This window comes from Pelmatolapia mariae, linkage group LG23, assembly GCF_036321145.2.
Source record: "Pelmatolapia mariae isolate MD_Pm_ZW linkage group LG23, Pm_UMD_F_2, whole genome shotgun sequence".
NCBI lineage: Eukaryota > Metazoa > Chordata > Actinopteri > Cichliformes > Cichlidae > Pelmatolapia > Pelmatolapia mariae.
In genome coordinates, this window is record NC_086246.1 from 29,130,747 (window position 1) to 29,147,085 (window position 16,339).

The window sequence follows — 16,339 nt, forward strand, 5'->3', positions numbered from 1 at the left end:
CATCACATTACATTAGACTGATGCTGACTTGATGTTTCAAGTGCTTTATTGCATTTGTCAGGACATTAATGTAAAACAGCTGTTGGAACTGTAGAAAAACACAACATATGTGATGTGTTGTGTTCAAGTTAAAAGGTCTAAAATGAGTCATTATGAGGGTCTCATGGTTCTGAGCTGAGACTCTTTGTGTGCTTCTGGGTCTTTCTCTCTTTCTCAATTTGCTTACTTATCTCTGCTGAAAAAAAAAAAAAATTTTAAAAGCCAATTGAAGCTACTTCCTCTTTTAGCCTCGGTTTAGGAAACACCTGCTTCACACGCCCAGAGGTGGTGGGATCGGAAACACAAAGAGACTCATGTCGGTGCACTATGAAGCACCTCGTCTAAAAACCACAGAATCACGCATTCAGACACAAAATCCACTCCAAAATGATCCCAGGCAACATAAAATATAGCAAAAATATAAAGAGAGGAAAAGAAACCCAAATGATTTGATGCAGAAGGTGTGATAAGGGGTGACAGGAGAGTGGTCAGTGTACTGTGACTGCGACAGACTGAGAAAATGCATCATATCACATGAGTGCAGCCTGTATGTAAATGATGTGAGGTTCCTATGTGCATGTGCTGTGGATTTATGTTCAGAAAGGACCAAAGACAGCCACGGTGAATACCTTAATCCTCCCTTCATGGGCCTGGTGAGTATGACCATTACTTTTTCTAGAATCTTGCTTTTAATTGCCACTCATGAATATTTACATTTTTAGATGACACTGTGTTTCAGTGCTACTTCTGAAACCAGAGGACCCAAAGTTGTTACTCATGGTTGATTATAATAGCTTTGTAGCTTGGTGTAAGCACTTTAATTCATCTGAAAGAGCACTAAATGGACTATTAGGCACTTTGAATGAAAAAAAATCTCATGAAGTAGCTTCTGAATTCACTTCAGAAGTATTTAATGTAAACATGTGACTTCCCGAAGCCACCCAAGTCTTCAAAAGTCTATCTTTGGTACTGTTTTCCAACTCAAAATGTACAAAAAACTGCTCGTTACTAGATCAGCAGATCATGCATTAATGGTTAAGAATAGTATTGCGGCTATTTCTTAGAACTGTTTTTTTTTTTCTTGAATGGTTTCCTCTTCTTATCTTTTCTGTTCCACCTTGCTGAAAATGTTGCATCTTCTACGCCCCCACAGTTGAGTTTTTCCATAAATTGAAAATAAAAAAGCTCAGTGTCAATCAGACCCTTTACCACTTAAGTCCAGAGTGAAATAACAAGACCAGATTCAGATAAACATTTGAGCACATTTACAAATCATGTTTTTCTGTAGCGTTGGTTGAACTTCTAGGACAATTGTGAAATTTCTAAGTAGCTACTCATCATGCTGCCCAGGCAAAAAATCTATATGAGTTTAATGTCCAAATATCTCTACATCTACATGATAATTTGGCACAAATCTTTAGCTTAAATGGTTGAATCACAGATGAATTAATTCCAGGTTCTGGATGGTCTACCTTGAAGTTTGGAACATATTATATTCATAGTCCCTGTAGAGGTTTCAAAGTTTAGTCATCTACACATTAGACTAACAAGCGAGAGATCCTTGCTTAGATTCCAGGAGGAGACACAAAACCCTTTGATGGTCCGTCAGGAAGGGCGTCTGGCATAAGAATCTGTGGAGCTACCTGCCATGGTGAGCCCATGTCATTAAGGGAGCAGCCGGAAGCCTTTCATTTTCTGCCTTCTTCCTCTTTTATATTCATGCTCCCTGTAGGATGAACTATTAGGAGTTTGATAAATGTCTGATTTTTGATTGAGAGCTATAATTTCAGAGTTTATTATATGACCAAATGCCTGGAATAAAGGAGACAGACTAATGACCCTCATCCCTGCTTCAGAAGGACTTTGTTCTTAGTGCTATTTAACATCAAGTATCTCCCCCACTGTTCCCATGTTAGCCTCCAGATGTTGGACCACGAGTTCGCTAGTTAACTTTCTTTCCTACTAACAATCATAAACCCACATTCTTTTTAAATGCCGGCAGTCTTTTGGTTTGTTATATTTATCAATGTTTTTGCTGTGAAATCTACGTAGAATTTACAGCATAGTCTATTCGGATGGCCGTTACCAACATGTATACCTGTATGACCTGTGTTGATGGTGATTCTTAGTTACATTTGTAGGGAGGTGGACGACAGGTTACAGCGCAGGCTACAGTGCAAGTTACCTACATCTAAAATGCTTAAGTCAAAGGCAGATTGACTTCTTTCAGGTTCTTGAACATATTCATCTCTCTCCTGAAGAAGACTCTCACCTGAGGGTTAATGTTTATTTTGGCCTTACTAGGGTAAAAAAGGCAAGACTATCCAGTGGTTGACATGTCAGTGTCCTATGAGCATTTCTCAGCCAGCTCTAATTCTGACACTTCTAGCTTTAAGATGGTGAGAACCAAAATGCTCAACTTGAGGCTTCACAATCTGATGGGCGATTTCAAAGTGGTTATCCAGCTTTTATTTACACTCTATGGTTGGATTCATACTAACACCTCTAGCTGCAGACCTGATGGCTTGGTTAAGCATTAACATCATAAAATTTGCTCTCAGTTTTTCATACCTGAGAAGTATAAGATATTTAAGATGAATAGAAACAAAGGCAGAAGAAGTATACTTGCTCGACAGTAATATAGCACACAAGTGCTTGTGGTTTCGCCGCCTGTACTCGCTTCAGGTTTTCTTGTGGTTTAAAAGAAAAAAAATCCCCTTTCTGGCACAACTGACTGAATACTGACAAAGCCAAAAAAGCAGTGCAGATCCAGTGATGAAGATTGTGCTTTTGCCAGTGTCTGTTTATATTTTAGATGATAGAAGTTTAGTCCTTGCCTGTGGAGACGAGGGCTATTTTTGAAGTGAGTTTGATTCGGCCTTATCCAGAGTCGAGTTAAGCAGAACCACAGGGTGATTGTTTGTGATAACTTTATGATTTTTACCGCTTTCTCTCTTTTTTCTCTTCTTCTGTTTGTTTTTTATTTTTATAAAGAAAAATTCCCACCCAAAGTTGTTCCCGGGGGACATTGTGGAGTATCCCAGGAACAAATACTTCTCTCATTTCGGAGTGTACTATGGAGAAAGGGACGGAGTTCCATACGTCGCTCACCTAACATGTCGAGGTTGGTGACACTTTTTAAGGTTTTACCTTTCCACAGACAAGTGAAAAAAGTCTACCAGAGCAGGAATAATTTCTTGAATTTTGGTTAAAAGAAATACAATTATTTTATAGAAAAGAGTGTTAAACAATGAAAATCAGCAAGAGGTTATGTTAGTCTCAAATTCTGCAAAAATGTAAAACTGTCAATAAGAAATTTTTCATCTTTGAAAGATGGACATGATGTGAGAACGCAGGATTTATGCTTTGTACGTGATGATATCTACTGAGAAGAGATGGACGACATGTACACCTACAAGAATCGGCTCGGTTTTCCATATAACAACTCTTTAACACAGAAAAAAAAAGGTTTCCTACCAGTTCATGTAACAAAGATCATAATATGACAGATAAACTTTATTTTTCTTGATCCTTCCTCTGGAAATCTGCCTCTTAAAATAATTTGATTTCTTGTCTTTGTCTGTCAGATTCAGACACCAAACTGCTGCTGTACGGCCGAGCTCTCAGGTCAGAGGTCAAACTGGACCCTCTGGAGCTTTTGGGGAAGAAATACAAGGTAGCATGAGTGGTTTAAACATACAGTCAGGTCCATAAATATTGGGACATCGACACAATTCTAACATTTTTGGCTCTATACACAACCACAATGGATTCCAAATGAAACGAACAAGACATGCTTTAACTGCAGACTGTCAGCTTTTATTTGAGGGTATTTACATCCAAATCAGGTGAACAGTATAGGAATTATGACAGTTTGTATATGTGCCTCCCACTTCTTAAGGGACCAAAAGTAATGGGACAATTGGCTTCTCAGCTGTTCCATGGCCAGGTGTGTGTTATTCCCTCACTACCCCAATTACAATGAACAAATAAAAGGTCCAGAGTTCATTTCAAGTGTGCTGTTTGCTTTTTGAACCTGTTGCTGTCAACTGCCAGGATGAGATCCAAAGAGCTGTCACTATCAGTGAAGCAAGCCATCATTAGGCTGAAAAAACAAAACAAACCCATCAGAGAGATTGCAAAAACATCAGGCGTGGCCAAAACAACTGTTTAGAACATTCCCAAAAAGAAGGAACGCACTGGTGAGCTCAGCAACACCAAAAAACTAGGAAGACCACGGGACACAACTGTGGTGGATGACCGAAGAATCCTTTCCCTGGTGAAGAAAACACCCTTCACAACAGTTGGCCAGATCAAGAACACTCTCTAGGAGGTAGGTGTATGTGCGTCAGAGTCAACAATCAAGAGAAGACTCCACCAGTGTGAATACAGAGGGTTCACCACAAGATGTAAACCTTTGGTGAGCCCCAAAAACAGGCAGGCCAGATTAGAGTTTGCCAAACGACATCTGAAAAAGCCGTCACAGTTCTGGAACAACATCCTATGGACAGATGAGACCAACATCAACTTGTACCAGAGTGATGGGAAGAGAAGAGTATGGAGAAGGAAAGGAACTGCTCATGATCCTAAGCATACCACCTCATCAGTGAAGCATTGTGGTGGAAGTGTCATGGCGTGGGCATGTATGGCTGCCAGTGGAACTGGTTCTCTTGTATTTATTGATGATGTGACTGCTGACAAAAGCAGCACAATGAATTCTGAAGTGTTTCGTGCAATATTATCTGCTCATATTCAGACAAATGCTTCAAAACTCATTGGACGGCGCTTCACAGTGCAGGTGGACAACAACCCAAAGCATACTGCAAAAGCAACCAAAGAGTTTTTGAAGGGAAAGAAGTGGACTGTTTTGCAATGGCCAAGTCAATCACCTGACCTGAATCCGATTGAGCATGTATTTCACTTGCTGAAGACAAAACTGAAGGGAAAATGCCCCAAGAACAAGCAGGAACTGAAGACTGTTGCAGTAGAGGCCTGGCAGAGCATCACCAGGGATGAAACCCGGCGTCTGGTGATGTCTATGTGTTCCAGACTTCAGGCTGTGATTGACTGTAAAGGATTTGCAACCAAGTATTAAAAAATGAATGTTTGATTTATGGTTCTTATTCTGTCCCATTACTTTTGGTCCCTCAAGAAGTGGGAGGCACATTTGCAAACTGTTGTAATTCCTACACCGTTCACCTGATTTGGATGTAAATACCCTCAAATAAAAGCTGACACTCTGCAGTTAAAGCATGTCTTGTTCGTTTCATTTGGAATCCATTGTGGTGGTGTATAGAGCCAAAAATGTTAGAATTGTGTCGATGTCCCAATATTTATGGACCTGACTGTATATGATGAGTTTGTTAAAGACAGCGACTTCAAGTGTGTTTTAAAACAGGTCAACAACATGCTGGATGACACGCACCCTCCGCGGGACTTCCACGGTGTGGTGAAGCCCGCCATCGAGGACATGATGGGCCGCGAGGTGACCTTTGACATCCTGTTTCACAACAGCGAGCATCAGGCGACACTTTTCAGATACGGAGTAAAGAAGTCTGAACAGGTGAGCCAAGGGAAGAGTGCCACCTTCTGTTTATTTGCTGTGAAGCATGCTTAAAGCTGGTGTGTTTGTGTGTGCGTGCTGCAGATTGATGAGATCTACGAGTACATCATGCCAGCCTGGAAGAAACTGTTCAAGGAGAAACAGCTGTAAACCAGGTGTGCGCTCATCTTCACCACCAGGGGGTGCTGTTCTTCTCTGAATCAGCTGCATGAAGTTTGGAGGAAGTTTAAAAAGAATCCTTCTCCTCGGTTTCTACCCTTACCTTAGTCCCTTTTTACACCTCCTCCCCTTCTCTATCTTGTGTCACCCTTTCTTCCATTCCTCACATCCTCCCTTTTTTTCTGTCATCATTCCTTCCCTTCTTATTTACTTACTTTCCCACCACCTTTCCTTTTTATCATATCCTCACTTCTATTTCTTTACATTTCTTCCTTCCTGTTTCCTTATTCTTCCCCTACCCCTTCCTTCCTGCCATCATTTCTTCATTTATCCCATCCCTTAATTCCTCCCTTTCCTTCATATTACCTCCTTACTTCCTTATTTACCTCCTTTCCATTAACCTTATATCCCTCGTTCATTTCCTTTCTAAACCCCTCCCCCCACCCATTAGTTTTGTTCCTGATTTCCTGAATAATTATCATTATTTGTATTTGTAATTTTTTTTTACTAATATTATATTATTTGTTAAATGTGTTCATGTATATGCACTGATTTTTAAAATCTCAATTTCATTTACAGGAAAAAAAGAAGTACTTGTGCAAGAAAAAAAAAAAGCAATTACCAAACTGAAAACAAAGCAAAAAAACAACAACCATAAAACAGATACATTAGGACCTTAAAAGTGTTTAATAATGGCACTTTCGTTCTCCAAAATAAAGAGAAAATGTTCATGCTGTTTCATTAAAATGATGAGATTTTATACATTTTGTTAAAATATAATCTTTATCTTGAACTGTGATATTTCTTATTTTTGTTACTTGTAGTACAGTTTTTCCCTTTTTTAGCAGAACATTTTCCTCCCTGTTGGTTGCACATCAGTTTCTGTCTGAATATATTTTTCATGGGAGGCTCATTCACTCTTAAAACTGCCTGTGAGTGTCTAAGTTGTTCTAAATAAACTTTTATGTGCCACATTGAAAATCTTGTTAGAATCCTTCCTTCCTTCCTTCCTTCCTTCCTTCCTTCCTTCCTCACAGTTTGGGAGCCACAGTACCACCTTCAGTCTTCTTGTGCGCCTCTTTAAGCCAGGATATCAGGATTTTGTTGGTCTCTGCCGGCTTTTCCATCTGTGTCCAGTGTCCACACTCTTCGATGTGTCCTCTGGTCAGGTTTGGCATCTTCAGTTAATAAATAACAAATATCAGATTCACTTCCAATAACCAATAATTGCTCATCTGACTGTGTCAATGCTGTTGTTTCTTACAGAGTCCTCCATTCCCTTGGTAAAGGACGGCAGCAGTACGGGGTCTTTACCCGCTGTCAGCATCATTGTCGGCATTAGCAGCTAAAACACGCAAACATCTGACTGTGAATCAGAAAGCTTGATAACAAGATGTGACTGCCAAGTCAACAAGTCTGATTTATCCTTCATTATATCAAAAAAGTATTCTGATTATGATTATGGTTCCAGAGGTGTCTCCTGCTGGTCATTAGGAAGAATGCAGGTTTAAAGCAATTCTGCATTTACTTCAATATTGGGACCCCAAAGTTACAGCTTTAATTTACAGCCTGTAATACGTTTGTGAGACTGCACCAAACCTTCTCAAAGGGCCGGGAACACATCCACTTCCAGTTTGCATCACTGTTTCGATACCAGTTCAAGGGCCCCCTGTAAAATAAAGCCCAAAGGTTACTCAGTGACTCTTCACAGAACTGGATAATTTAACTGACTGTTCAGGAATATTTGCTTATGACATCAAATTTCTTCTCACCAGCTGTCTACAATCTGCAAAATACTCATTTTAGTGCCACAAACAGAAAAGCAGGAACTGCAGGATGTAATTAAAATGCTAATTTTAACAAAAAGCTGTGTAAGAATCACCCATCATAGTGGATGCTTTCATGTAATAAACATAAATATTATTTGTTGGCTGAGCACACAGAAACACAATCTACAGGAAGCTGGAAAATCTGCAACCTGAAGCCTCTTTCTTTGTACTGGCTGACGTAGTACTGCAGGTCAGCTTCTGTCAGCATGGAGCTCCTGGGAATCTGCTCCGGCAGACCCACAAACAGGCCACCTGTGATAAAGCGCACACACACAGCATGAGATCTGTGAATGAAGAGGCCCGATTTAAAAATCTTCAGCATTCACAGCAAACACTGATAACCAGCAGGAAACGTCACCTCGAGCGCACACTCCTGCGGTGCTGAGAGGGGGACGACCCTTCTGTGGTAAAGAGAAAAACATTCATCACGTGTGGGTGATTTTTCCACCTGTTTAGTTCTGAAACTGCACACTGCAATGCTGGGGTGTGTGTGTACATTCGATCCACGCACCGCTTCACTACTGCTGGAAAAGAAAATCTTGAACGTCCTCTCCAAATCCTTCTCCAGCTCGGCCTCCGCCACACCCTGAAACACAAACCCTGCTTACAAAGCTGCAGTTTTTTCTGTGACAGAAACAAACATTAAAAAAAATATATATATAACACTTACTGGTGTTTGGAAGTAGACCTGATAGTCGAATATTGGAATAGCCTTCAGTCTCTCGAAAGCAGGAACCGAAGGATTCAACTTGAACATTGGGGTGTTCAATGATGCCACAGCCCTTCACGCACATGGAAAAGCACTTTAACTTCACTGTACAGGCTCTGGGGGACTGTGTGTGTCTGTGTGTGTGTGTGTGTTCACCTGATTCTCTCGGGATAGAAGCGGGCCATGGCCCACACCAGGGAGCCGCCCCAGTCGTGACCCACCAGGGTGACCTGTGGTATGGACTGGAACAGGGGACCAGAAGCTTTTGTGTAAACTTTAAGTTGTCATACTATTCAATGACAGTGTTGATACTCACCATTTTATCCAAAAATACGACTAACTCCTGAAAAAAGAGAGAAATATGATTCAGAAAAACATTTTAAAACAATACTAATTCTGTAGATGTGTAGATTTGTATTTAATATTTTTGTAATGTGTACCTTACAAAGCTCCTCATGAGAATATTCCTCTATGTCTGTGAGAGTCAATATGGCAGGAATTACACCAACACTGAGCTGACTCCACACAAAGACTGTATATAAAGGATGATTGTGGCTTCTCTGATGTCACACACTGGTAAAAGTGTGGTAGTTAAGCCTCAAGCTGAGCATTTTAGGTCTTGATACTGGGCATTAAGGGCTAGGGGAAGTGACATATCCCTGCTGTTCATTATAAAGAATTTATACTGGGAAGCTACATACATCTTTTAAGTACAGTCTATATTTTCGGTCTTTCAGTATTTCACCCTACCAGGGGGCGCTGTGGACTCTCCATATCCTTTCATGTCCAGAGCTAAAACCCTGAATCCTGCTGCAGCCAAGGCTGGGATCTAGCACAGGGGTGAGAGGGTTGTTTAATGATCATGGCTTTTATTTCAGGATTAAAAAAAACAAAAAAAAAACACCACCAACAACAAATAAATATAAGTGCAAACTTAAATAAATGACAACAAAGACTTGAATTAAATGGAAAACAAGACAAACTATAAATCTAAAAAGGTATATCTCTGACTCTTAGTGTATCTCTAACTGGATCTAATCTCAAACAGCCTCTGAATACACTTTGGAAGGTGACTATTTTGTTCGTTCCAACATATCCAATGGAAACAGGTTACCTGGTACCTCCAGGAGTACCAGCTCTCCGGGAAACCGTGACACAGTAGCACCGGTGGACCGGAGCCCATTTCCACGTAATGAGTCCTCACACCAGGCTGGAAAAGACAGCCAGCAGCATTTCAGCTCTGTGTTGTGTTTTCATAATTCAACAGGTTGCTGACACTGATAGATATTAATACTTTTATGGTGATGTAGCCATGGGACACTTCATCAGGGATGCAGGATGGTGGGGGGCTCACTGTTTCAACAGCCTGGAAATTCAAACGTATACAAATGTTATTAATGTAATCATTTTCTTTGTTGTAGTTAGATCTAAATGTGAGGGTCTTTAAATCCACTGCATCAGAGAAGATACTCAGAGTGACACAAACCTGAAAGCCAGTAAATTCAGACAGTTTCTCCAGAGCAGCATCCAGATTTTCCACCAAGACGGCCTTCATCCCTGCTCCCTCTGCGGCTTTTACACCCTCAACATCAGCATCCAGCCACAACGCCTGAATAGAGACAGATGACTCATAACATCTGATATACAAGAATTTAATCTCAGTGATGCTGCTTATTTATTGTCTACATCACAAAACCCTCTACCTGTTTGGGCGTCACTCCCAGGCGCTGCAGGGCAGAGCTGAACATGGCGGGCTCAGGGACCCTGTGACCTAAGTGGCAGGACTGGAGGACCAGGTCAAAATGGCCTCCCAGCAGAGAGAGAAGGCGACCTGTGCCATCTCCAGCCGCTCTGTCATCTACCCAGTGATTGGCCAGCACAGCTGTCAGTAACCCTTTAGATCAGAGGTTGATGTAAAAATTAGACATCATTTAAATGGTAGTGACCTACTTTTTTCCCACAATGCATTTAAACAAGCAGGTAGCAGTGACAATGTTCACTTTACGCAGATATCGTGCTGAAATAAAGGTGATGTAGACTGTCTCCTTCAAAGAATGAGGGACACAGGAATTCAGAACAGAAATATTTTGCAGTGAGAGAAATTAAACAAGGTTTTTCAACCAGATCTGAATTTTTTTCCATTTTTTCTACTTATTTCTTTATGCAGGGGAAGCCAATGTGGACGTGGCTTAAACCTGCTTTCTTTTGACTCCTCTGGCTCCAACTCCTCTGTAAGTTTGCTTCTTTAAAGAGTGTTTTGTGTACCGCTGCGTCGCAGGCCAGCAGCTGTCTTCAGCACGGCTGCTTGGACGTCCATCATCGCCTCTGTGAGTTTGTCCAGCAGGCCTTTAACTGACCAATCAGACGGCAGAGTCACACTCCTGTCCCGGGCTTCCTGCACACACTCGGCCTCCAAAGCTGGGATCATCTGCACACAGACACACAGCTGTACGTCAGTGAAAAAGCAACAAAAGGCATGAAGTGAAACTGTAAATGTCTTCGGCCACCTGTGTAAGTGTCATGGCTCCTCTCTCAGCCTGCCTCAAGGCGCTGTCGTCTTTGGACACCACACTGGAGAGAAAACCTCTGAGAAACAGAGCACAAAACCTCAGATTAATGAGCGTGATGAGAAACACTGAGATGGGCGAGCCTTGGTGGTTTCTATCTATAACACTCAGCTCTCAGGCAAATGTTTACTGAACTCTTAGATCAGGTCTGAGATAAAACAGAATCAGCTAGAAGTTCCTGCAAAGACTTTGAGGAAGTTACAAGTTTTTGCAAGTCAGAATAAAAGTTATACAATCAGCTTTACAAACCACATTCTACAACCGGGAACGAAAAGGCAGAGATGTTAATTTAACACTGAGAGGTAATCCAGAAAATCCCTGCTGTAACTGTTTAACCATTTATTGCCCTTTTTATCATATTTGATACATGAGTTTCTGAGACCTCTATCTCATCAACATGATCAATACTTGCCATAATTTCAAAATGTTATGGACAAAACTTTTTTGTTGTTGTTGTCTAAAATTAACATTGTTGTTAACAAAAAGTTGCCAAGTATGTCCACATACTTTTGGCCATGTAGTACGTGCACCTGCTCATTTCCAGCAGTTAAGTCAAATATTTATTTGCTGTGGTAATAATTATCCAGCTTGAAGCGCAGATCTGATATCCGCACTCACTCACACTGTAAATAAACAATCACAAATTCGTGCAGCAGCTGGGTATTTCATTGTTTTTTGTTTGTTTGTTAATATAATCAAATATAAAGACAAAGCGGTCTCCATACGACACGTCTGTGCGGTGCAGAGATGTTGCAAAACCGTCACTTCTTACCCCGGTAGGTTGTGCAACTCTTCCAGCTTTTTAAAAATGGCAGCAGGTCGGGCAGAGACGGCGACTCCCCAGAAGTTGAACAGGATGGCTTTCTTATCAGCCATCTCTCGATCGGTTCTTTTTGCTTTCGGGGTCTCCAAACGGTATTCAGGATCTCTGCTGCTGCTGCTGCTGCACCCGTGTACAGGGTAAACTTTGCCCTAATAGACTCACTGCAGCTCCACCCACTTACCCAGTGAGCTCATACTTAACTGAGAAACAGTGGCGAGACCAGACATGTACGTGACTTCTCGTAAAAAACCAAAAATTTTTGTTGAAACCAGTTCGATGAATAAGAGACCAGACATGTCCTCTTTATGTTTAATAATGATAATAAAAAGTAAGTTAAACAACAATTTAAAAAAACGATTCACAACTTTTTAGTGTCCGTATGACAACGATCTACAAATGAAACATTTCTTTTAAAGTTGTAAAATGCTACTGTCATATATAATATTACTATATTATTATTATTATAATTTTATTATTATTATTATTATTATTATCATCATTATGTTTTTAAAGGCAGTGACTACAGGATACAGTTCTCTGTAGCTTCATCACTTCAAGTCAGTGCTTCTACTTTACAAGTTTTGAGCAGCTGTTAACATAGTTGACTCATATTTGCAATGTGTCAGGAAGAGGTTTTTTTAGCAATCTTCTATAAATATGAAAAATTTTCATGTGACAAAATATAAATCAAATTGAACCAAACAAAATAAAAAGCAGCAAGTAAAGAAGGAAACATCAGACACAGCAAATCACACCAATAATGAAATGAGATGAACAAATTATTTAAATGGACAAATCTGGTGAATAAGTTAATTAAAAATAAGAATGTTGTTGGGCATCGTTTTCCTTCTGCTACACAGACATATTTATGTACTGTAGCTGATTCCCTTCTAATATGTCAAGTATTGCTGAACTTCTGTACCATGACACTGACATCTTTACTATTTTAGACCACATATCATGATACAGTAGTATGTTTTGTTTACTCCATGACTGCCACTTCTAATGTGTATGTGATGCACAGTTTTAAAAGATTATCAAAAAAGCAAGTGCTGGCAAACTGTCTATTAAGACAAGCGGACTCCCATCAAACTAGAGCTGGCAGAGAGACACTGAGGAGCCAGGCCCTTCCCAGAATCAAATCCTGCACAAACAGAGTCAGTGAATGTTGTGTAGAAGGTGTGGAGGTGGATTGGTGGGTCTGAGGAGACTTTGTAGAAAGACAAAGTGCCAGCATTCCAGTCCAAATACACTCCGACTTAGTTGGAGGACCAGCTGTGAGGAGAATTTATAGGTCTCATGATTTTATTATGCAAGGAGTAGTAACCATCTTCACAACAATACAAGCTCCAGGAGTACACTATGATAATTTTCAATATCTTTGTAAGTTACTGCTATGTTGACCTTTCTTTCCCATTCAACCTCCCAGTAACAGCCTCCAGTCAGACCAATTCTATGTCGCGACTGGGGCCAAGCTTCATATCGCTCTGGATGATGAAGATATGGCTTCCCCTCACTCAGCAGTATTGCAGTCCTATTGTTGTCAAACAGGAAGAGATGTATCTGTGCTGTTTTGGTCCAGTTTGTGCTCACAGTCATCTGATTAGAAAACAAGAAAAAAAACAGATTAATTTAGAAGTCAGAGTTGAAAACAAGCAAACAGTGAAAATATATATATATGTATACACACAAATGCATAGATCAATTGGAACATATTAATTTGAATAATTTAGAATAAAATCTTCAACACCAAATGTTCTTCTGAAGTTCTCAGGTTTATCCATAGATTGCTCAATACTGATGGGCACGGCACTGCATGGGGAAGTTCTTTCTTTCCTGCTGGGCACTGGATAGAAAATAAGTGATATTAAAATTATAATGTAATTCATGGTACAATTAGTTTTAGTTTTCTTAAAATCTGAGGGATAAAGAGATTAATGATTGTACTTTAGTAACTAAACTGACCTCAAATGAACTTAGGTGGAGGTTTTAAATAAATACACAGGGGCGGTCTTAGCCTGTTTGGTGCCCTGGGCGAACAGATGCTGCTCCAGCCAGCCAAAGAATCCGCCGCCCCCACCACGATGCCGCCCTGGGCAACTGCCCGTGTCACCCAAATCAAAAACCGCTACTGTAAATACAATATATGTCAATACAATGTTAAGATAAACATTAATGAGGAAAATATATGCAATCAAATGTGTTGTCTTTTGGAAAGTTGGTACATAATGTACATATGGCAGTCTAAATTGTGGATTTGGTGCAGATAATTGTACAGAAAAACATCAAAAACATTATTTCATTCCCACCTATCACGGCCAGTCTGGTGTTCCTTTTCAAAGGTTTCAAATTTACCCATAGACGTCTCACTTCTCATGGAGACACAGATTCCTGGAGGGGCAATTTTTTCCTGGTGGTCTGGTAGAAACACACACTTTGTCTTAAAATACAAGTTCTTGGCAAAATAAATTTAGATGAAGGTAGAAGTCTTCCATTAAAAAATAAATACATGTGTTATTTTAGTATTTTCAGTAGTGATCCTCGTGGTAATAAACTGATGCACTTGGTTGGTAAACATCAGAAAAGGAGAAATCTGTTTTCCTGGTCCAATGGTCATATCTAGTGTACTCTACATTTTTAATGTCAGTGAGACTTTTTACACAGATAAATAAAGGCCAAAAACTGATTGCAACTTCTACTTTGTGACATTCATGAGGGATATATGTGAAATAAAATTGGACGACAGATTAAGGACCAACAAGTCATTCATGACAATTTAAATACTGAAAATCCTTTTTTAATCAAACACGGTAAATCACTTTTTGGCACCCCTCAGGTTTTGTAACCTGCCACATTGCTGCTGCCACAACTGGGTTTAGAACATGAGAGCACGTGTGGTGGAGCACTATGCCAGCTGCTCAGGGTAAGAGGTGGAGTACACCCTGGACATATCACCAGTCTGCCGCAGGGCTATCAGACAGACAGCCATTTACACTCACATTCACACCTATGGGCAATTTAGTATCACCAAATAACCCAACCCCACTATTAGCATGTCTTTGGACTGTGGGAGGAAGCTGGAGTACCTGGAGAGAACCTTTCCTTCTCCTAACCTTACTCAGTCTTGATGAAAATCAGTTACACCTTCCAACTCAAGGTGAAAAGCAGCTGTTTGAAAGAGCTGTAGAAGTCATGCAGTGGATGTCTACAAATGTTAATGTCTGCCTCTACTGGGACAGAGAAACTCCTGTCAGAGTCTGTGTGAGTCTCTGTTAGAGGCTTTGTCATTCATTAGCTCACTCAGGTATGTAGCTTTGGCTCTTGTATACTAAATAGTACTTTTTTTACAACAATATATCAGAATTTAACATTTTCAAAGTTTATTTTTAAATGTATTTATTTGTTAATTTATTTCCAAAAGTGCAAAAAAGAAAAAAAACATGCTTCTTTCATTTTTGTTTCATATGCTTTATTTGCTTTATAAATGTTTTGCTTTTGTCTTTTCTTTTGTAGATGGTCTGACTCAGCAAATATCTGAGTGGCAGTTTGAGATTTCTCCTTTACCCAGGCAACTCACAGTTCCACACCAGGTGGAGGCAGGACAACAACTAGTGTTACGCCTCAATGAATACGTGCTCGAAATGAGGGGAGACTAGAAAAGAAAAAGGCAAACAGAGCAAAGTGTGAAACTCAAGGTTTTTAGTAAAAAGGACTCAACTCAAAGAAATGGCAACACTGCTATTTCAACTAAACAAAAGTCATCCACAAACTAAAATATCCTAAGGAAAGACAAAAGAAATGGTTTACCAAATTAAAGGTACACTTCTGCTGCCAGTAGATACCTGCTACTCACCAGCAGCTCAAAGAAAACACCAAGTTTTGTTAACATATGCAGAATATGCCACTAAATCTCACCACCAAAGACTGGTCCACACACTGACTGAGCAGTGATTCACTAGCTTATATACATGATTAGGAATCTTTCTGTACTTTTAGGTGCTACCTTATTTCCAAAAGGGTTGCAATAGCAATTGATCTACATACACGTTTGACCTGACACAGAAGATTTTCACTCTAATCAATATAACAATAGTAACACAAATGATGGCTTCTACACCTGTCAAGGCAGCTTTGCAGCAGACAGGAGTTGGATTCAAAATAAAGGGCCCAAGAAATGAGAAATAAGCTTAAAAGCAACTTTATTGCTGAGGTTTAACATAATACAAACTAAAGCAGAACAGAAACAAAATATCCAAAACTTTTATTCTTCTTGGGAAACAGACAATGTAGCAGGACACAGCCACAAGAAAAAACATGTCAAAGGATGAGTGGCGACTGAGCGAATACACACAAACACAGAATAACAACAACATAAGACAGGAAATAAATAACACTGAGACCAGGACTAAGACTTAGACTGACGAGTCTGACACAGAGACAGAAGACAAAACACACAAGACTGAGGGAACAGAATGGGAACACAAGAGGGGGTTAACCTAAAGAATTAGAAACTGAGAACTAAAGACATGAAACCACAACACCAAAGGTATAAGGAAATAATAAGACATGAAGACACTAAGAAATAACAGAGATATTAACATATAATCAAAACAGAATACAAAACTATAAAACAAAGATGATCAAAGAAAA

At 39.9% G+C, this 16,339-nt stretch overlaps 2 protein-coding genes across 3 annotated transcripts; one reads left to right on the top strand and one right to left on the bottom strand.

Moving 5' to 3' along the window:
• Positions 1-654: 654 nt before the first annotated feature.
• plaat1l (phospholipase A and acyltransferase 1-like) lies at positions 655-6,436 on the top strand. 2 transcript variants are annotated; one of them, XM_063467377.1, is made up of 6 exons: positions 655-692; positions 3,034-3,163; positions 3,627-3,715; positions 5,438-5,602; positions 5,687-5,757; positions 6,341-6,436. In XM_063467377.1, the coding sequence occupies exons 1-5, from the start codon at positions 684-686 to the stop codon at positions 5,750-5,752; spliced, it is 459 nt and encodes a 152-aa protein (XP_063323447.1). In that variant the 5' UTR covers positions 655-683; the 3' UTR covers positions 5,753-5,757; positions 6,341-6,436. The 2 variants fall into 2 exon arrangements, with proteins under 2 accessions (XP_063323447.1, XP_063323446.1); XM_063467376.1 differs by lacking the exon at positions 6,341-6,436 and having other exon boundaries at positions 5,687-6,325.
• Positions 6,437-6,789: 353 nt separating this feature from the next.
• Positions 6,790-11,826, bottom strand: ephx2 (epoxide hydrolase 2, cytoplasmic). The gene is made up of 18 exons (XM_063467375.1): positions 11,639-11,826; positions 10,807-10,885; positions 10,565-10,727; positions 10,003-10,193; positions 9,786-9,908; positions 9,594-9,665; positions 9,414-9,509; positions 9,050-9,128; positions 8,740-8,774; positions 8,616-8,642; positions 8,456-8,541; positions 8,261-8,372; positions 8,102-8,176; positions 7,949-7,991; positions 7,740-7,842; positions 7,361-7,430; positions 7,026-7,106; positions 6,790-6,939 (listed from the first exon to the last, which is right to left on the bottom strand). Exons 1-18 carry the CDS (start codon positions 11,740-11,742, stop codon positions 6,793-6,795), a joined length of 1,686 nt encoding a protein of 561 aa, XP_063323445.1. The 5' UTR covers positions 11,743-11,826; the 3' UTR covers positions 6,790-6,792.
• Positions 11,827-16,339: the final 4,513 nt, after the last annotated feature.

Excerpts from the sequence above, each read along its gene's own strand:
- plaat1l (XM_063467377.1), top strand. Across the intron at positions 3,164-3,626 it reads CGCTCACCTAACATGTCGAG|ATTCAGACACCAAACTGCTG; the intron begins GTTGGTGACACT and ends TTTGTCTGTCAG. Across the intron at positions 5,603-5,686 it reads GAGTAAAGAAGTCTGAACAG|ATTGATGAGATCTACGAGTA; the intron begins GTGAGCCAAGGG and ends TGCGTGCTGCAG.
- ephx2 (XM_063467375.1), bottom strand. The coding sequence starts at position 11,742 with ATGGCTGATAAGAAAGCCATCCTGTTCAACTTCTGGGGAGTCGCCGTC. Across the intron at positions 10,194-10,564 it reads TGCTGGCCTGCGACGCAGCG|GGTTACTGACAGCTGTGCTG; the intron begins GTACACAAAACA and ends TCTGATCTAAAG. Across the intron at positions 8,177-8,260 it reads AGGTCTACTTCCAAACACCA|GGTGTGGCGGAGGCCGAGCT; the intron begins GTAAGTGTTATA and ends TTTGTGTTTCAG.